At 46.6% G+C, this 22,455-nt stretch overlaps 1 protein-coding gene across 1 annotated transcript in view; it reads left to right on the forward strand.

The window, feature by feature from the left end:
* The window catches only part of LOC138489261 (unconventional myosin-X-like), a 788,454-nt gene that overhangs the window by 487,580 nt on the left and 278,419 nt on the right, over positions 1–22,455 (forward strand). The window contains exons 17-18 of the mRNA XM_069616957.1: positions 552–634; positions 11,630–11,738. Coding sequence (XP_069473058.1) covers positions 552–634; positions 11,630–11,738 — 192 coding nt within the window. The remainder of the gene's footprint in view (positions 1–551; positions 635–11,629; positions 11,739–22,455) is intronic.

The raw sequence follows: 22,455 nt of genomic DNA on the forward strand, positions 1-22,455 counted from the left end.
ATGTGTGGTTCTGTAAGCCAGCATATATCTGGCACTGGTGGTCCTCTCTGGTGTGTGGTTATGTAAGCCGGCATATTTCTGGCACTGGTGGTCCTCTCTGGTGTGTGAATGTATATGATGGTGTATACCTGGCCCTGGTGGTCCTCTGGTGTGATTTATATGCTGGTGTATACCTGGCCCTGGTGGTCCTTTCTGGTGTGATTTATATGCTGGTGTATACCTGGCGCTGGTAGTGCTCACCTGTGTATTCTTGGGATATACCTGTAATTTCTGGTGCTCGCTGGTCTGTTGGTAGATGCAGAGACATAGCTGGCACCATTGGTCGTGTCCAAACAGCTGTGAATTCAGCACCTAAATACTTCATTTGTTTCAAGTCCCTCTCTCTGTGTACCAGCCCCACTCCCTTGGAACACATCTATAAGCACTTTAGTTATCGTGCACTTTATTTATCGTGTACATTATTTATCGTGCACTTTAGTTATCGTGCCTGCAGCTGCTTGTGAATTGAGCAGCTCTTATCCTGATGGTTGAACCACGTGCATTTCTTTCAGGTGCTTTACAACATCCGAGGCTTTTTGGAGAAGAATCGGGACACCTTCCGAGACGACATCCTGAACATGCTGAGAGACAGCAGGTAAGCAGGGACACCCTTCATAAAGAGACAGCAGTTAGGCAGAGACACCCTTCATAAAGAGACAGCAGTTAGGCAGATACACCCTTCATAAAGAGACAGCAGTTAGGCAGGTACACCCTTCATAAAGAGACAGAAGTTAGGCAGATACACCCTTCATAAAGAGACAGCAGTTAGGCAGAGACGACACCCTTCATAAAGAGACAGCAGGTAAGCAGAGACACTTTTCATAAAGAGACAGCAGGTAAGCAGAGACACCCTTCATAAAGAGACAGCAGGTAAGCAGAGACACCCTTCATAAAGAGACAGCAGGTAGGCAGAGACACTCTTCATAAAGAGACAGCAGGTAAGCAGAGACACCCTTCATAAAGAGACAGCAGGTAGGCAGAGACACCTTTCATAAAGAGGCAGCAGGTAGGCAGAGGGCAGAGACACCCTTCATAAAGAGACAGCAGTTAGGCAGAGACACCCTTCATAAAGAGACAGCAGTTAGGCAGAGACACCCTTCATAAAGAGACAGCAGTTAGGCAGAGACACCCTTCATAAAGAGACAGCAGGTAAGCAGAGACGACACCCTTCATAAAGAGACAGCAGGTAGGCAGAGACACCCTTCATAAAGAGACAGCAGGTAGGCAGAGACACCCTTCATAAAGAGACAGCAGTTAGGCAGAGACACCCTTCATAAAGAGACAGCAGTTAGGCAGAGACACCCTTCATAAAGAGACAGCAGGTAAGCAGAGACGACACCCTTCATAAAGAGACAGCAGGTAGGCAGAGACGACACCCTTCATAAAGAGACAGCAGGTAAGCAGAGACACCCTTCATAAAGAGACAGCAGGTAGGCAGAGACACCTTTCATAAAGAGGCAGCAGGTAGGCAGAGGGCAGAGACACCCTTCATAAAGAGACAGCAGTTAGGCAGAGACACCCTTCATAAAGAGACAGCAGTTAGGCAGAGACACCCTTCATAAAGAGACAGCAGTTAGGCAGAGACACCCTTCATAAAGAGACAGCAGTTAGGCAGAGACACCCTTCATCCCTTCATAAAGAGACAGCAGTTAGGCAGAGACACCCTTCATAAAGAGACAGCAGTTAGGCAGAGACACCCTTCATAAAGAGACAGCAGGTAGGCAGAGACACCCTTCATAAAGAGACAGCAGTTAGGCAGAGACACCTTTCATAAAGAGGCAGCGGGTAGGCATAGGGCAGAGACACCGTTCATAAAGAGACAGCAGGTAGGCAGAGACACCGTTCATAAAGAGACAGCAGGTAGGCAGAGACACCGTTCATAAAGAGACAGCAGGTAGGCAGAGACACCGTTCATAAAGAGACAGCAGGTAGGCAGAGACACCCTTCATAAAGAGACAGCAGTTAGGCAGAGACACCTTTCATAAAGAGGCAGCAGATGGGCAGAGACACCCTTCATAAAGAGACAGCAGGTAAGCAGAGACACCTTTCATAGAGAGACGGCAGGTAGGCAGAGACACCCTTCATAAAGAGACAGCAGGTAGGCAGAGACACCCTTCATAAAGAGACAGCAGATAGGCAGAGACACCTTTCATAGAGAGACGGCAGGTAGGCAGAGACAGCATTTAGGCAGAGACACCTTTCGTAGAGAGAAGGCAGGTAGGCAGAGACACCCCTCATAAAGAGACAGCAGGTAGGCAGAGACACCCCTCATAAAGAGACAGCAGGTAGGCAGAGATATCTTTCATAGAGAGACAGCGGTAGGCTGAGACACCCTTCATATCGACCATTGCACTGATGCCTGCTACAGATGATGAGACCACAGCCATCCAATGTGGAGTGCATGCATCAGGGTTAGTGGTGACATGAATGTCCAATGTGGAGTGGATGCATCAGGGTTTGTGGTGACCACGGATATCCAATGTGGAGTGGATGCTTCAGGCTTAGTGGTGACCGTGAATGTCCAATGCGGAGTGCATGCACCAGGGTTAGTGGTGACCACGGATAGCCAATGTGGAGTGGATGCATCAGGGTTAGTGGTGACCGTGAATGTCCAATGCGGAGTGCATGCACCAGGGTTAGTGGTGACCACAGCCATCCAATGTGGAGTGGATGCATCAGAGTTTGTGGTGACCACAGCCATCCAATGTGGAGTGGATGCATCAGGGTTTGTGGTGACCACGGATATCCAATGTGGAGTGCATGCATCAGGGTTAGTGGTGACCACGGATAACCAATGTGGAGTGCATGCATCAGGGTTAGTGGTGACCACGGATAACCAATGTGGAGTGCATGCATCAGGGTTAGTGGTGACCACAGCCATCCAATGTGGAGTGGATGCATCAGGGTTTGTGGTGACCACAGCCATCCAATGTGGAGTGCATGCATCAGGGTTAGTGGTGACCACAGCCATCCAATGTGGAGTGGATGCATCAGGGTTTGTGGTGACCACAGCCATCCAATGTGGAGTGGATGCATCAGGGTTTGTGGTGACCACAGCCATCCAATGTGGAGTGGATGCATCAGGGTTTGTGGTGACCACGGATATCCAATGTGGAGTGCATGCATCAGGGTTAGTGGTGACCACGGATATCCAATGTGGAGTGGATGCATCAGGGTTTGTGGTGACCACGGATATCCAATGTGGAGTGGATGCATCAGGGTTTGTGGTGACCACGGATATCCAATGTGGAGTGGATGCATCAGGGTTTGTGGTGACCACGGATATCCAATGTGGAGTGGATGCATCAGGGTTTGTGGTGACCACGGATATCCAAGGTGGGGTGCATGCATCAGGGTTAGTCGAGACATCCTGCACACATCAAGGCATCTGTTCTTGATCCGTTGCAGGAGAACCATTGTATTAAGGCTGCACTTTTCCACCCTCTGTCTGAGGCAACTCTACTATTCTTGCATCTACAGCACCTGGAGGCCCTCTCGGGGTTACATGGCACTCTACAAACACCAATATCATGGGTATTTTGTTGCACGGGTAATACCGTGCCACCTCCCTTTGATGCAGGAATGATGGGTCATGAGGTGGATAGTTTTGTCAATGGTTGTAGGTGTGAGATGGCATGCTGTGCGGGGTTGCACATATGTGGGGGTGTTCCTTCCTTTGTGCTGATACTGGCTGATGCAGGCACTGAGAAATTGGGGTAGGTCACTCAGAAGTAGCCAATATTTCTTCACTTTTTAAAGAGATGGAAAAGTTAACACACACTATTTTCTTTAAGGGGCTGTTCTTGTCTTCCTGGGCAACGACCCGGCAACCAGTGATGCTGGGGTAACAGGGCCAAAGAGTGATTGATGCTTTTGGGCACCTCTCAGGTTAGACTGGTGCAACTTGCCTGGGTGGTTCATCCTTGAACAATCCCCCAGCATCTGCCTCTCTGCAGTGATCAGAGTTTAATACTTTCAATAAGCAGACTTTCCTTCACCCCCAGTTCCTCCTGCTCCAAGTTACCCCTTCTCTCCAACATGCTAAATAGAGGCTCGCGCAAACTCAGTAACTGGAAAGCGCACATACATGATCTTATGGTAGATAGGGTGGTGTAGACAGTGTCTCTCTGCCGGCCCAAGTCCAGAATTGGCTGCGTGAACCGAAGGTCGTAGGATTCACGCCTCAACTCTCATCCAGTGCAAAATCTCTCAGCTTTACTATTGACTACGACCTTTCATTCAAACCACACATCACCAAGGAAACCCAAGCGCCATGGTCGTAGCTTGTGCTCCTGCACAAAGTCAAGCCTTCCATCCCGTCCCTGAGTTTCCGAACCGATGTCCAGGCCCAGGTCATCCCCCCCCCACCCACCTGGACGATAGAACCGTGCCACTTGAAAGAGCGGCAGATGCCACCTGCCCATCCAGCACATAGCAGAATGCCTGAACACAGGACTAGGAGAATTCGACGACCACTTCACCCTCATCCTGAAGTAAGCATCATGTCCAAAGCTGCCGGCATCACCTGCAAAGCTGTCCCACCCAAACCATCACTACTATACCTGGCTGTGAACTCCCCGTCTCCATCGGCCCGTGCACCAGCAGAAGACTCCACATTGCCAGGCTCCAAGAAAGCCACAGGAACATTCCTTTCCTGCTTTGCACCCTGCTTCTGGGTCGAGGTGCGAATGCATATAATTCTTCCCTGCTGCACCCACCCTTCAGGAAAAACCTCAAGACCATTTGGTTTAAGGAACACCTCATCAGTCTCTGATTGCTTCACTTAACCCTAATGGTCCCTTTCTGGAGCCCCCCATACATTCTAGCACCTGTTACCTGCACCGATACTTGTAATCACCCCTGCGTGCCTTACCTAGTTACATCGCTCTCATCAAGGTTTCTGCTGTGCGCCCCACACATACAACTAGTTAGTACCTTGGATCCCGGGTAGTCACTGTGGCGTGGGGTAGGGAGGGTGACGGTGGCAATTCCAAGGACTTGCAAATATTGGGAAGCTCCCAACCTGCCCGCTCCCTCCCCAAACTCGCAGACAATGGGCGGGACATAATCAGGTACTCGCAGCCAATGGGCGGGGCTCACATCCAATGGGCGTGGCATGATCAGGCACAGGGTAGCCATTATTGAACTTCAAAAAATAAGTTAGCCGCCATTTCCATGCTTTGCCCCCACAAGCTCTGCAGCCTGCTCGTTTTGGGGAGCCCTGACAGGACACCCAATAGTTGAGAATATATTTCAAGTTCTCTATTCTGCACCCAAACACAACATGTAGTTTTGCTGTTTGCTAATGAAAAGGCACTGCCCCTTTCTGGCGAGTGAGCAGGTTGGGTTTTGGGAAGAGCTGTTATAATGTGGAATGTTGTACTGAACATTCTTTGGTCAGGGTTCCTATTGGAGTCCTCTCCCCGCGTGATTCTGGAACATGAACAGAATCACACGGGAAGAAGACGGGCGTTGTTTCGGAAGCTGCAGGGGAACTCTCTATGTAAATAAACCCGTTGAAACGGAGCCGAGTATCGTGTGTGTATATTTCATCACACAACGTAACAAGTGGCGACGAGGATGGGAGAGTTCCCCACGGCATGCTGTAGATGACTGCCGAGAGCTAGTGGAGGAGAAAACAGTCAGCCAGAACCCACAAACACCAAGCTGGAGGTACGAACAAGTGACAATATTACAAGAAAGTGGGGTGTTGATTGCATCTCGAGAGCTGCATGACTTCAGTGTTGCGCGAGCCACAACGGTTCAAGAACTTCATGCATAAACATCATATGCGTGGGCACGCTGCTGACATTGTAGTGAAGCAGTGAAGAAGAAACTTTAGTAAAGCACCCAGCGACGTGCGCTACGTGCGCCATCTTGTTGTATAAGTTGTCATGGCAACATAATACGAAAATGAAATACGGCAGTACAGTTGAATGTAGCAAGTGAATCGTGCACACCATTTCACTTACCAAAGGAACGGGTGTTGATACATGTATAAGCGGACAATCGTGATGCTGCAACAGGGCACGTGCTTTAAGCAGGTAACATTAAGCCTGAAAATGAAACAAGTTATCAAATTAACTGTGCACTGACTGCAGTTCAACGCCCATGAAAGGAATTAAATGCAATTCAAAGTTGCCTTTATGAGAGGAGTTCTATGCAAGTGGACAGTTTAAAAAATAAATAAATTGTTGCTACCAAGCATATGAGAAATTAAAGATCTCACTGGAATGGATCTGGTTCAGTGTACATGGTCAGACGGCAGTATTTAAAACGCTGTTCCTGGGACAATTTTCTTGGTTTACAGAGCAATTAAGCTGATTTTTCATCAGTGTAAAAGGATATTCGACTGGTCATGCAGAACATTGTAGCTCCTGTGAAATTTTTGGCTCAACCCAGCAGTCCTGTCTGCTCATGGGAACAGTGGTTGGACAATTTTCAAGTTTATTTGCGGGCCATTGGTGGTCAAAATACGATGATGACCTCAAGGAGGCCACCCTACTCAACGGCGTGGGGGCAGAAGCATTAAGAATATTCCAAACTTTACCAGAAATTAATGATGCTGGAGAGGGATCTGAAGATTCTGCAAGCAGTGTGAGAAAATATGAAACTGCATTGTTGAAACTTGGCAAACATTTTGGGAACAAGACGAACATAGTCCTGGACAGATATAGATTCTTTTCCAGAAAGCAACTTAAGAATGAATCCGTTGATGCATATCTTTCGGCATTAAGGGGTCTCATAGCTACATGCGAATTCACAGGTGTGGCAGATGAGTACTTGCAAGACCAACTTGTTCTACATGTTGCTGACTCCCAAATCCAACAGAGACTTTGGCAGGCGAAAAATCCAACGTTGGAACAAACGTTGGAAATTGCCAGGTCTATTGAATTAGGGAAAAAGTGTATGAGGGAGGTGCAAAGCAAGCAAGAGAGTTTTGATGTCAAGTCAGTTCAAGCTGTACATGATGGGGAAGTTAACAAAGATGAAGAAGCTTTGGTTGCCATGGTGAAGAAGATTGTGAGGTCAGACCTAGGAATTGACTCCAAACAAAACAGGGAGATGTTGTTCAGATCACAAAACCAAATGCTACAAATGTGGATGGTATAAACATGCCAACCCAGATAAAGACTGCCCGGCAGCAATGGATGTATGTTTCAGGTGTGGTCAAGTTGGCCATTTTGGGAAAGTGTGCCGCAGCGTTAGAGGAAGAGGCAGATTTAATGCGCATGGAAATGTTAACAGGAATTATGCTCAAGTGTGTAGAGGTGCTACCTCTGGAGTGAGGGCTGTTGAAGATGGTTCTGATTGGAACGATGTGGTAGCAGTAACAACTGAATTTGAGGAGGAGGTGCAGATTCTGGCTCTCACATCGAGCCAGGGAGCAATGGGTCCATGGGTGTCTATGACCATTGATGGAGTTACCCTACGAGTCATGGTTGATACAGGATCCCCTTATACAATGGTGGATACAGAAACGTTTCTGGGAGCTTTGCAGAGGAAGATGGAGGACCTACATGTGACTAAGGTCAGAGCAACTGGCTATGGTAAATCTCCAATTAACATTATAGGTTATGTTTGGGTGCATCTAGTATTTGAAGGAAGACAAACATATTGTAAGTTGTAAGTTGCCCAAGATGGATTTTCAATAGTGGGCTGGTGGAACAAGCTGCATTGAGAATTAAGATTCACCCGGGTGAGAGCACACCTATATTGAGTGTTATAGATAACTGTTGTGATTCTGCTGCAACATTGGCTCAAAGTTTTCCCAACATTTTCAATAACAGCATTGGTGTGCTCAAAGGTTTCAAGCATTGTATAATACTTAAAAGAGGGGCGAGGCCGGTGGTACATAAGCTGAGGAACATACCAATTGCCACGCGTGAGCCACTAAAAAAGGAACTAGAAAATGTGTGCTCCCAAGACATCATTGAGCCTATAGAGTTCGGAGTGGCTCTCTCCCATTGTGATTGTAAGGAAGCCGGATGGGTCAATCCGGATGTGTGTTGATCTCAGGGAGCTCAATAACAACATATGGATAGATTAACATCCCCTATCTAATATTGGAGAGATGCTTACCATGATGGAGCCCGCAAAGTACTTTGCTACATAACCCCATACCATCGGGTGGTGCTAGAAGAAGAATCCAGGCACCTTACATCGTTAATAACGCCCTTGGGTGCATTCAGGTTTAAGAGGATGCCATTTGGTTTGGCATTGGTGGCTGCCGTTTTTCAAAGACTGATGCAGTATCTCTTTGAGGGTTTACAGGGGGTGTACTATTTCCAGGATGATATTTTGGTTTCTGCGATGTCAGAAGATCATGACGCCAAATTGCTAGGAATCTTGCAAATTATACAACAAAAGGGCCTCACCTTAAAAATTGAGAAATGCAAAATAAAGAAAAGAGAGGTGACTTCCCTAGGTCAGTGCATTAATGCTGAAGGGATCAGACCTAAAGAGACTTTGGTAAACACAATACTCAAGCTTCCTGATCCTTCCAACAAGGATCAGCTGAGGAGTTTGTTGGGTCTTACTGAATATTATTCGAAATTTATAGACCATTATGCAGACAGAACAACTCAGATGAGGAACCTAATGATTAAAAGTTCTGAATTTGAATGGTCTGAAGGATGCAAAAATGAATTGAAGACAATTAAAATGTTAATAAACAAAGAACCCACTCTAAAGATGTTCGATTGCAGTGCAAAGACTATTGTGTCTGTGGATGCAAGCAACATAGGATTGGGAGGTGTTTTAGAACAAGTTTAGGGAGGAAATGTGGTGCCGATTGCTTTCGCCTCTAGAACTTTAAAAGGTGCAGAGAAGAACTACTCCACCATTGAGAAAGAAGCCCTGGCTGTCAAATGGATATTAGAGTATTTTAAAGGGCTTATATGGGGAACCCCCATTGAATTTAAGACGGATCATAAACCTCTCATTCACATATTGAATCCTAAGACTCCACATTTAACTTCTCCACGCATCAGAATGTGGATATTAATTATCATGCAATATAATGTGACCATCAGATATATCCCAGGAAGAACGAACATGGTTGCTGACTGTCTCTCCCGATTGCCATGTTCTTCAGAAGATGAAGATCTTGATGAGAATGATGAGGAAACTGATTGTGTGATAGCACAAATACATCCCAATTTTTGTAAGGAGGAATGGGTTGAGGCCACGAAATCGGATGTGGCACAAGGACAACTAAGAGGAGCAGTGGAGAGTGGCTGGAGAGATGTGGCTGAGAATGTTGAATCTTGAGGAAGAAACAAGAATAATATAAAAAGTATTATGAAAGTCAGAGGTATGTTAAGGAAAGCAATATCACGAAAGGAGATTGGATCGGAGTGAAAGAACCCAGGAGAGTTATGAAGGGAGAGTCCAAATATCGCTCTCCACAAAGGGTAGTGGAATGTTCAAAAAAATCTGTAATTCTAGAGGATGGTAACAGATGGTCATGCAATGATGTTATGACAAGAGAGGAGGACAGGCACCGATGCAGTCTTCCAAGTGGCGTAGATCAGGAACATGTGTTTATGGAGAACACTGTTTCATCAAAAAGACCCATGAATTATGCAAGAATATCGAGAGATGATGCAATGAGTACAAGATCCAGAAGAGTTGTGCCAAACAAGGAAAAGGATTTTATTTATTATTGAAACTGTTAATTTGTTGAGCTGTCATCATTTTCGCCATTTCTTCAATCATTGTGGGAGAGTTTTCCCACATGTATCCTTTTATCAAGTTATTGTTATGTTTATGTGTTATATGCTTGTATGTTTTCTTTAAATGCCTGTACATAGTTATTCACGGCATTTTGTAAATATTGTGGGGGAGGAGATGTTATAATGTGGAATGTTGTAGTGAACATTCTTTGGTCAGGGTTCCTATTGGAGTCCTCTCCCCGTGTGATTCTGGAACATGAACAGAATCACACGGGAAGAAGACGGGCATTGTTTCGGAAGCTGCAGGGGAACTCTCTATGTAAATAAACCCGTTGAAACAGAGCTGAGTATCGTGTGTGTATATTTCATCACATAACGTAACAAGAGCTTTAATTGCTTTCTGACTTTAGTAATTTCACAACCTTCCCCCCACCCCCTCAGATGGAGAGAACTTCCAATGGTAAGGGTAGCTCGGATTTTTGAGTAACCCGTTTAATTGTATTTAGCTTATTGAAACTTCGTATTTTTAATGATAAATTATTAATATTTCTGCAAGTGTTCAGATATAATCCACATTTATCAGAGGCGGTACCCTCACCTTTGCTTTTAAGAGGAGAGAAGATGTGGCTTTTGGAAAGAGGGCTACATGAGCCAAAGTGGGATAGAAAGCTAAACTAGGTATGCTAGGATTTATGAAGTGCATGTTCACCCACTGGAATCTTGGCACTGGTGCCCAGGAGGCCAGAGGCAAAAGGGAAGATATCCCTTCACCTGAAAAGCCAGGTGTTTAGAGCCCTTCTAAACACCTCTCACCACCACTCTCACCCAGCTCAACTCATGACTGCATCATGCACACATTAAGATACTAGCATAGTAGTCTCAGTGGAAGGAAATGCAGAATGAATTGTGGAGGGCCGCACTGGGAGTATGTTTAGTATCCAGTATGGACTAATGACCCATGTGCATCCTTCACTCAGAATCTGGAGCTCAGATAAATAACATGCCCGTGGAGTCTAGCCGCTAAATGACAGAAATAAGATGATAACCAAATCCATGGATTATATTGAAGAGGCCATCCCATGCCACGTCATCAAAAGCCTTTTCCGCCTCCAGGGGTGTCCACGTAGCTGGCTGAGCCCTGTGCCGCACTCCCTGACCCAGAAGGCTTTACGGCAAGGACAGTGTCTGCTGTGATGAGCAAGAGTCACACTCTAGGTGCACCTGCTTACCTGTCGGAGCGCTAGGGTTTGCGGCCTGGAGCACTTGAGTCCAGCATACGCTAGCTGCTCGTCTCTCAGGGGCCACTTGGGAACTCAGTTTTAGGACCCGTGGGAGATGTTCTCCATGAGATAGACATTCTGCAGAGCACCGTTTCTACTGAGTGCTTCCGGGGATTCAGAGTTGGACCGCCCAATTTTCTTTACTTTCTCCCCTTTCCTTGGGTTTTCTTGTTGTAGTATGCAAGTACTGAGGTGTTCATGCTACGGCCTATTGGTAGCTAAAGGTATTGCATAGGCCCTGACTGTACGGCGGGCCGCAGCATCCATTAAGAAGGGGATTCATGGAAGACAGCCTACTCTGGTGTAGAGGAACTGCAAGATATGGCATCAGTGCATAGAACGTGTATTGACCGTATGATGGGTGTAGGGTTCAACGCACTAATGCGCGATTCATTTAGTGGTGGAGGCTGCACTGTGTTTAGTGAGACTCGCTATGCTAAATGAGGTTCTAAGTTTAATCAAGCACACCTCCTCAGTTACAGCTGCTTCCGTATGAAGAATGGGACCGGTCAATCCCAAAACCCGAAGGATCCTATGAGAACTGTTGGAATCTACCACGTGCAGAGATGTGATGATTTTGGCCATTTCTTTGACTTCCTACAATGTACATTTAATTGTGTTTTGATTTTTCAGGTTGGATTTCATTTATGATCTTTTTGAAAAGGTCTCGAGCCGGAACAGTGAAGAAACATTGAAAATGGGAACCCAGCGCCGGAAACCGACAGTCAGCTCCCAGTTCAGGGTAAGCGGGAAGGGAGGAAGGGATTGTGTTGGCAATGAGGTGGTCAGTGAAGGCGAAAGACCTACACAGATGGTCACAAGGACAACATGATGCAGAGAGCAGAGTGAAAGTGGCCAGGCAACTGGAGGAAGTGCGGGCAGACTGGTATACCATAGTGAGGCTGTGATACGAGGACATATGAACAGTGAATGTATCATGGCCATAGCTACTTGAAGCAACTACTGCAAGCGAACCTCCCTCACCATTCACTCCCATCATAAACAATATCAGCATACTTGCTCGAAAAACATTTGACCTTTTTACTTTTGACCAAATTATTTTGATCGTTCTTCGATCGAAATTTAGTCAAATTTAATTATATATATATATGTGGGGTGGGGTGACCCCCCTGCATTTCAACCAAATATAGAGCAAAAGAAATGTGGTCAAATGTGAAAAGGGCAAATATTTTCGACCAAGTAGAGCCAAACCATCATAAACATCACATATGACTTCTCTTCTAGATAACTAGCAAATGCAAATAAAGCTTCCAGGCCATATCATGTTTTGATATGTTGACTTGCATCTTGTAAACCTCGCTCCTCTTTGATCTTCAGGCTGGGCGTCCATTTCACCTCCACTGTCCATCACGCTCTTCTCTTTTCATTGTTCCCGAGATTAATAACCACCCCCACCCTAGTTACATCGCCCAACCTCTGAGGACGTGCCTTCAACACTTGTAACATACATACATCTGGTCCTATACATCACCCAGGTCTGAGCGCCCACCAGCTGTCCATGGTGTCCGTGATCATTTGGTGTGGACAGCAGGCAAGCACTGCTCCAAATGATCCCCGACCCACAATTGAATATTCCCACCCCTTTCCTTTAGGGTAGCTTCTCTCCTAGCTCTGTGCAGAGAATGGAGGAGACTGCCCACAGCTAGGTAACAGGGTTTCCTCCAAGCCTCCCATGGCTCACATAGTGGTGGGTGTGAATGGCCAGTCCAGGGCAACTCGTAGGGTGGGAAAGAAGGGTTGGGGTACAGGATGATGCACATTGCGCTTTCTCTAGACTCTTCTCCACACAAAGCTGATCTGAAAACAGTGTGGCGGAGCAGAGGTACAGAAGAGTTTAGGGGACCAGTGGGTGCTCACCCACTACATGAAGTGGTACCTAGAGCAACGCGGATGGGGAAGCCCTCAGAGCCCCCGTCATGTCGCTGACCTTCATGCTTCGTAGTACAAAAGTAGAAGGGGACTACACTGGTCGGTTTTCCAAAACATCATCTTCCCAGGGTGGGGGTGATATCTCCCCTGGGCCCTGAACTTCACCTGGGCCTCGAATGCATGTACCCTCTGGTGTGAGGAGGGAGCCTGCTTCCCAAACACCCTCTTCACCTCCAGTCATTTGCTGCAGGAAGGAGCACAGACCAGGCTACAGATGAGGGAGGAGAGAAGACCTCAAGGGGGAGTGGCGCGCGGACGGCTAGATCAGACACTGGGAGGATCCGACCCAACTATAGACATGACCAGCTGATGGATAGTTCCCATTTGGCTCTGGGGAGTGAGCAGTGGCTGATGCATAAACGTATCACTGCCTGGCAAAACCCTAAGCAAGCAGGGTGGGGTGGCCGATGTACTTGCTTGTATTTGGTGCCAAGAGATGAGCTCTGCACTAGATCCAGAACAATTGAGGCCAGGTGCAAGCTTGGCAGCACATCCATAAGACCGTTTGTAGAGGCTAGCAGGGTGCTGAGCGCTATCTCCCCGAGACTGTGCTAGACTAGGATATTTTGGGGACCATGAACTGTCCCATGTTTGGACCTTTGGAACAAGATTGAGTTACCCTATTTTTAGGACAGGGCTCCATGTTGGGGTTCTTTTAGCTAACTCTCTGAGCCCACTACACCTCTTTCTAGCCTTCTTGGCTTTATTTTTCTGACAGAGGGACTTGTACTAAGGCCCCCTTGCAGATGTAACTCCTTACGGGTGTGCTGACCTTGGTATCCTATATGGCTAACATTGAAATGAAATGATATTTTATTTATATCGCGCTCGTACACAAGTGTTTCAGAGCGTGAGCAAGTAAAAAGGGAAGGGAATAAGGGAGAGAAAAAAACAGCGATCTTACTAGGCCCAGTGACATTTAAGAAAGCGCAAGTGCATGGGAAAGGAAAATGGGGGGAAAAGTGCAAGGAAGGGGGGAGTGGAAAGTGCCAAGCAGAGGAGAGAAAACATAAATAAATACTAAAATAGAATAAATAATAAATAAGGGCCTTAAATCATGGTAGTGCAGCCAGCAATTGGCAGGTGAAAGTTAGTCAGAAATGTATATCTGATAAGTGCAGAAGAAACTTGGGAGGGGGACTGTATGGGTCCAGATACAGAACCCTAGTGCAGATGGTGGTCTGGAGGCAGTGCAGGAGGGTGGCAGGGTGAGCAGATACCTGAGCTCGAAAGAACAGAGGGTGGCCAGGTGCACAATGCCATGAGAAGAAACAGATCAACAGGGGAGAAGGGGGGCAAAGGCAGAGGAAGGTCTTGAGAAGTTTCCGGAACCGAAGATGTTTTTCCTCAAGGTTCAAGGTGGCCGGGAGGCTGTTCCAAAGGGAGGCCCCAGCCGAAGACAGGGATCTACCCCCAGCTCGTTTTTTTGCAAAACGACTAACCCTGCGGGAGTTAGAAGTAGAGGAGCAAAGGGCTCCAGAGGGGAGGTGTTTACGGAGGGATAGTTGAAGGTATTTTGGCCCCAGGCCCCAGAAAGCCTTGTGGATAATGCAGAGGGTTTTAAATTTAATCCTTGCATCCACTGGGAGCCAATGAAGGGATTTGAAGGCTGGAGAGATACGATCCCAGGGCTTGAGGCCAAGGACAAGTCTCGCAGTCCTGTTCTGAATTAGTTGTAGAGGGTGGAGAGTAATCCAGTCTGGAAAGAACCAGAGCTTGGGAGACAGTGAGCTTTTGAGGGAAGGAGAGGAAAGGTAGAGTACTTCTTAGGAGGTGAAGTAAAAAGTTAGATTTTTTTGGAGACGTCAGAGATGTGTGTGGAGAAGGAAAGTGTAGAGTCAAAGATAACCCCAAGGTTCTTAGCCGCGCAAGTGGGGTGGGAGGAGGGCCAAGGGAGGCCGGCCAGAGAGTAAGAGGAAAGGATGGAGATGGTGTACCAATAAGGAGGATCTCAGTCTTGTTGGCATTTAGACATAGATCATCGGCGGCACACCAATTTTGAATGACGATTAGACAATCGGAGATGAGGGAAGGAGAGGAGGAGGAGGCTGAAGGAAGCCTGAAAATGAGTTTGGTGTCGTCAGCATAGCACTGGGAAGTTGAGCAGAACATTGAGATGCAGTAAGCGAGAGTTGCCAGGTATTGGTTGAAAAGCCAGGGCGAAAGAATAGACCCCTGGGGAACACCACATGTGGAAAGGGAGTTAGAAGATAGGAAGGACCCAAGTTGTACCTGGGAGGGTCGATCAGAGAGAAAAGAGGTCAGCCAGGCCAGAGCCTGATCAGTGATACCGAGGTTGTCACGAAGACGATTGAGCAGGGTGGTATGGTTGACCGTGTCAAACGCAGAGGAAAGGTCAAGTAGGATGAGGACAGAGGTAATGTTAGAATCGAGGTTGGAGAGCAGGTTTTGACGGATATTCAGGAGAGCAGTTTCAGTACTTCTGGCAGGCCTGAAGCCAGATTGGTGGTCATGGAGGGAGCCAACAGAGTCCGAATGGAGATTAAGCTGAGAGGTGGCCAGCTTTTCCAGGAGCTTGCCCAAAAAGGGAGTAATGGAAATTTGGTGGTAGTTTTCCGGACATGACAGATCAGCAGTAGATTTCTTGAGGAGCGGATGCACAAGGGAGTGTTTAAGAGGGGTGGGGAAAGAGGCAAAGGAGAGGTTGCAGAAATCAGCAAAGGCCGGTGCAAGGGTGTCAATGTGGTCCTTAATGGTTTTAGAGGAGCAGGGATGGACCTGTTTTGATGAGGTTTTCATAGATCGGACTTGTCTAGATATCTCAGGGGAGAAAAGCGGAAAGGAGGAGAAAGGGGGATGAGGGGTCAGCAGGCTGAGGAGAAGGAGAGGGAGGAGGAGGTGGAGCAGAGGAGAGGGTTTTAGAGATAAAGTGAGAGGCAAGGGCATTTCAAAGATCCTGGGAGGAGAGAGGAGGGGTGGAGACTGCAGCAGGGTTGGTCAGCTCCTTGCAGATTTTGAAAAGTTCAGCCGAGTTGTTAGATGCCGCAGAGATGCAGGCTTATATGTGGACTCTCTTCTTAGTGCAGACAGCGAGTCGGTATTGCTTTTGGAGCAGGCGGCAGGCCAGTTTCACAGAGGATGAGCAAGAAGCCCTCCATTTCCTTTCCTCTGCCCTACACTTCTGTTTAAGTGTAGCTAGGTCAGAGTCATACCAAGAATTGCACTTGGCTTTGGACTTCAAACAGATTCTCATGACGGGGGCAAGAGTATCAAGAGTAGCAGAAATGGAGGAGTAGAGAAGAAAGGGCTGTGCTGAGGTGTGAGTCTGCCTGGGGTGGAGGATGGGAGGGGGGGGGGGGGTTGCAGCGAAGGCCTTGACTGACAACGCTTCATGGGCCGGATATCTGAGAAGGTGGGTGGCAATCTAGGAGGGGACTTGGCTTGGGGGGAGGAGATGGAGAGATGAGAGGAGAGGAGGCAGTGATCACTCCAGGAGAGAGGAGTGGTAAGGGGGGGTGGAGGGGGGAGGCTGGATGAGATTAAGACATCAAGTGTGTTGCCAGCCAAGTGAGTCGGGCCGAAAGGAAGGATGGGGAGGGAGAGTGAAACGCAGAGGTTGCAAAAGAGTGAAGATGAGGGACAGGTAGAATCAAGATGAATGTTTAGGTCACCAAGGAGGAGAAGTTGAGTGGTGGAGGCCAAGAGGGAAGAGGAGAGGTCAGCCCACTCAGAGAGAAAGGAGGTGATTTGACCAGGGGGCCGGTAGAGAGTAGCCACAGTAAGAGAGTGGCTAGGAGAGAGAGAGCCTGCAGACGAGGCACCTAAACGAGGAGTAAGCTTGAGTGAGAATATGAGGGGCAGGGATCCACTCAGGGAAGATGAGGGCTACACCCCCTCCAGGCCGATTGGATCTGGGAGCTGAGAGGATATTGTTGCCGTCGGGGAGGAGAGTGTCAAAACTCGTGGTAGAGCTGGCTGTGAACCATGTCTCGGTGAGACTGAGTACATCAAGGTCGAGGTCTTCTAGGAGGTGACATATGTTAGACGAGTGTTTAACGGCCGAGCGAGAATTTCTGTTCCCTCAGTGTGTATGACGTAGGCAGGTGGTAGCTATACATTGTCTTTTTGGTTAAACCATGCTGTACACTTTATTTTTACTCAATTGGTAGCCAAGTGCCCATTGGTGGTGGTCATTTGGGTACTACGGCAAAATGGCCAGTCTATCTACTGTTGCGAGTTCCCTGACCTCCCCATATCAACATGTGGGATAGCAGTCTGTTTGTGGGAAAGATTGGTCCGGTTGCCCGAGGGTGGACAAAGCAGGTTCCCTCTGGTCTGCTACCACCACAGAGCGATGGTATTGACATTTCAGGAGTTCCTTGGCAGACGGATGAACTGTGGGACTACAAGTTCCAGGATACCTTGCATCTGATACTCGCAATGCAGGGAAACTGACAAATATTCAGAGCCACTTGAAAAAAACAAAATCTGCAAACCCACAGTCATTGTGAAGTTCGGAAGGTTAAGTAACCGAAATTACCAGTGGGAAGGGGCTGTACTTCCATTGTCCCAGCACAGTGCCAGCTTCCACACGTAGGGGAAGACCACACACTGCACAAACAAGAGAGTGATATTACAAGGTGGGGTGGGGTGCCGCATGCATGAGTCTGATCGTTCTGGGACCATTTCAGATTTTCAAGTAATTGGCCAACCCGAAAGAACCCCACTCATTTCTTAATGAGGGTAGTTAAGAAGCAGTTAGAGAACAGCCAATCAGAAGTGAGAGTTAAACTGGAATTAGGCATAATCTATCTGGAGTGGCGCCTAATAAAATCAAAGAAGATCTGAAAACCCCTCGCGTGTTCGATGCACTGTCAACCCCCCTTTTCAGACACCACCAGTAAGTGATCCATCAACAACGACCAGACGAACTTTGATATGAAAGACTTTGGCCACAATGAACCCTACATCATGCCCTGAGAACATCATTCCAGCAAAAATACATTTTGGATAGAGAAGTCCTCTTTTCTCCACACTTGACCAGATTTGTTAATTTGTCTTTCCTACACAATCACATTCCGGACATGTGAAGACCTCCCCACCGAACTCCAAAATATCGGATTTGCTACCCTACCCATCATTGATGGTATATCTATTTAAGATTGCATTTTAATGTATTACTTGATAGAGATGAGGTCTGTAAGGGTGCAGAAGAAAGACTGACACGGAGGGGGTCATAGTGTTTGCTATAAACGTTTATTCAAGGGATTCAAAGAAAACCCTATCCCGCCCTAACTCTAAGAGGGCAACAATCTGCACCAATACGCTAAACATTTTTTCAAACTTGTGCGTGCTTAATGATTCAGAAATAATTATTGAAGTGGTAGTAGATTTGTGACAAGGTTTTAATTTTATTCAGTTTAAAATTGCTTATTTCTCATGTCATTTTCCTCGTATTTGTCCTCTGTAGTTCTCTTTCTCGTGTGATTATCCTCGTGATAATCCTCTTTCTCGTGTGATTATCCTCGTGATTATCCTCTTTCTCGTGTGATTATCCTCGTGATTATCCTCTGTGATTATCCTCATTTATCCACTGTAATTGTCCTTATTCTCATGTGATTATCCTCGTGATTTCCCTCTTTCTCATATGAATATCCTTGTGATTGTCCTCAAATGCTACTGTTTCTACATATTTTATTGAAGAATTGTGTGAGCGGTCTGGGAAAAATAAAAAAAATTAGCTAATGAACTGTTAGATTGTGCTGCTGCTGTTGCTGATTGCAATAAATAGAAAAAGAGATTAATTTCAATGATCAGAATTGTGGTGAATGGTATCTCTTGATGTTTTGTGGCTAGGGGCATAGTTTTAAATCTTGGTGTTTGGATTCATATTATTAAACTACCTTATATATAGTGTGATTGTTAGAAGAGAGCTTGAGATTATGAATTTTTTACAAGCATTTTCTGTTCTTTTTGTAGATATAGTGGGTGTTTTTGTGATTAAATATAAATCTCAAGAACAATGTATTGTTATATGCAGTTCTTCTAATTATAGACAATTGTACAGTTCACTTTCCTGGTTCAAGCCAGAAAAGCAGGTGTCCATGATTTGTATCCATTCCACCTCGCTTGCTTCCTATATACCATTTGTGGCATAGGCCCTGGATTCCATAAACATAATTGGTGTTGCAATCCATCAGTGGTTTGATGTCCCTCTTAGTGCCATTTGGAAGATTAATACGTTGCAGCCCATTCATCATGTGTGGGCATATTTTACAATTACCACATTTAAAGTTCCCTCGAACCATTGTTAGGTTCCATGACTGTTCCAATGTGCTTGCTTTGTTGTCCGGGCTCATGAAATTGAGTCTCATTTGGATTTTGATTGTAGTTGCTGTCCGATAGGGAAATCATGAGGATAATCACATAGGGAAAAAGGATAACCACAGAGGAGAACTGAGGATAATCGTGAGGATTATCGCACGAGTAAGAGGACAACTACAGAGACAGTTACGAGGAAAATGACATGAGAAAGAAGCAATTTTAAGCTGAATAAAATTAAAACCCCGTCACATACCTCTTACCACTTCAATCTTTATTTCTGAGTTATTAAGCACACACCGGTTTGAACAGGTTTTTGGGATATTGGTGCAGAATGTTGACCTCATATTTGTATTCATGTAACTTTTGAATACTGGACAGGCACAACAGAAGAGGTCAATTAGCGACAACACACACTCTTATCCAGCACTAAGGATTTTTCACCATAGGTTTGTACTATGTCTGCAACTCATTGTTAACCTATCTATAAGAGGGGTTTCCCTGCCTCAACTCAAATAACTATCACAGAATGTCCAAAGCAAAAAGTCCCATTTTAAAAATCCTAACTCTGTCCCTTACACACACTAAGCTATCTAAATCAAAGGACAGGTCTTAGTCCAGAGAAATGACTCCCTTCCAATTGACATAAGGCAGTTCTTATCTTGGTAAGATTTTCCCAATGTGGTTTCAGCCACTCCTTAGCTGTTGGGAAATGTCTTGCGCACTGCTGCCTTCCTGAGGCTTGCAAAGTAGTTCTTCAGGGTCCCAGCTTGGCTTCCTCTTGCTGTATACTGTGCTGAATAACAGCCTGGATGCACTTTCCAGGCTGTAGTGAGTCTCTGACCCTGGTGTGCAGACCTGGCTCCCTCTCACCAGGTACTGCGATGAACAAGAACAGCCTGGATGCACTTTCCAGGCTGTAGTGGATCTCTGACCCTGGTGTGCAGACCTGGCTCCCTCTCACCAGGTACTGCGATGAACAAGAACAGCCTGGATGCACTTTCCAGGCTGTAGTGGATCTCTGACCCTGGTGTGCAGACCTGGCTCCCTCTCACCAGGTACTGCGATGAACAAGAGTAGCCTGGATGCACTTCCCATGCTGTAGTGGGTCCTACAGATTTGGTTCACTAACCTGCCAAGTACTGTATAGGCTTTCCACTAACTTCCCATTTGCTTTATTAAGGTGTGAGTCTGACTCGCAATTCCCACTTAAGTTTTACTTTCTGTGGGCTTGGTTTACTTTCCTGCCAAGCCTTAGTACAAGTGCATGCACCTCTATGCTTTCCTCCCACTGCGGTAGGGTCCCAGACTCTCCTTTGCCAGCATTCAGATCCATGCGACCATCTGATTAAGACTTCAGAGCCTTCTTGGCTACCCGCGTACCCTGTGATGTGGTTTGCTTGAGTGGTGGCTCCCTTGAGGTAGCTGGGCTCGTACGCGGCACTCTGGTAACTTCCCCGAGCTTCCCTTGCTCCGTGGTGGCTCTGCAGTCTTCTTTCCTTCCGGAACAGGGCGGTCTTGCACTCTGGCACTTTGTGGGTTTCTGAGGCACCCAGGGTCTTGTCTGTTTACGGGACGTGCAGTCCTCGTATTCTGGACCGACCTCAGACTCTCTACCTCTTCTCGGCATCCCAGTCAGCACCTGCCTACACATCGTGCTCGTCCTACCTCTTGTGGTTCCTCCTGGGAGGGGCTTGACAGACAAGCCCTTCTTTGGTTTGTATCTTGTTTCTTCCAATCAATTGTCGTGAACCACTAGACTGGTAAAAGTGGTTCCAATGGTTGTTCGGTATTGCTCCGCACCTCCTCCTCGTCTCAGTACTAAGGGAGTGCTGATGTGGTAGCTCACCTAAGACGACTCCTTGTCTCAGTACTCCCTACGTGGACTGCTTTAGAAAAGTACATTGGGTATGAGGGTAGGAGTGAATAGGAAGGATGCTAAGGAGAACTGGGTTAACTGTGAGGGTCTAGGGTCAGGGTGATTGGTGGGAATACCACGTTCTCATGATGTAGTCATTACTTGTCGCAAAGGGGGTTTCCCCTCCTATGAGATCCACGCCTGAGGACAACCCTCAGAAGGACTTTCTGTTGGCAGCCTCACCTCCCTGGCCTCTTGGAAAGGGGGTCCCCCTATGAAAGCAGTGATGATCTCCTGGGATTCAGCGCAGGTCCCATTCCTGGTCTGGAGAAAAGAGCGAGAACCTGTGAACAATGTGAAACGTTGAAACCTCTTGTTTTACACTGCAAGGCCACACAATCTTATAGAAGCTTGTGGTTGGAAAGCGTTGTGCCGAATCCTAGAATGGCGATTAGTGAAAACCTCTTGGCACGATTAATGGAGAGGACGAACACCTCATTCATTATTAGGTTTCCTAAAAGTATACATGATGAAGAATTTTATATTAAATTGTCATGAAATTATATGGATGTTTTATTGAACAAATGGAAAGGGAAATGTATATTTGTCTGGGAAATGGGTGGAAGAATTGAACTGTATTTGTATTATGTTGAAACGTTTTCAAACTGGCGAAAAGTTTTCTTTATAAACTATAGTACAATAAAACAAAAGAGGAGCAGGAGTTCTATCTGTCTGGTTCTGCCTGTTTGCCCTTTGGGATCAGGGCTAGTGTGGGGTGGAGAATGAGTTGTATTCGATACTCGCTCCCGCTACTCCAGAACAGCAGTAGCCCAATTGTCGCAGTGCGCATTTTACGCCGTATTGCACTCCAGTGGAATTGAAGGAGTAGGGGCGCTAAAAGGACTTAGAATTTCCCCCCTGCATCCCGCCTCTAACCCCACAAGCCTCCTGATGTTACACCCTCGTGAGCCTTTTATGCAGTTGTAAAACAAATAAATTCCTATGAAATCCGCCTGCGTTTAGCAGCTGCCGCGCACAGACGTACTCCATAGGCATCCATCGCACCCCCATCTGCAAAGCATCATTTGTAGGACAGATTCACATTTCTTTTCAAAAGGGGAGAGTAAAATGAAAGCGAAAAGGTGATTTTGCCTGTTTGTACCATTGCATGTTCCACTCCGTTTTGTGGAAAGTTGCATGCATGGGACGCAACAGCGCCTGAGTGCTCCATGTGGGGGGGCCCCCCTTTTCAGTTGCCACTTTTAACTAAGTAACCCAAAGTATGTGGTGTGAATGGAGAAGGGACTTTCAGCATCAGAAGAGAAACGTTGTGATTGACATGTGCATTTTCATGTTTGTCCAGTGCCTG

The sequence above is a fragment of the Ambystoma mexicanum genome, chromosome 9 (genome assembly GCF_040938575.1).
Source record: "Ambystoma mexicanum isolate Mex_15411 chromosome 9, UKY_AmexF1_1, whole genome shotgun sequence".
NCBI lineage: Eukaryota > Metazoa > Chordata > Amphibia > Caudata > Ambystomatidae > Ambystoma > Ambystoma mexicanum.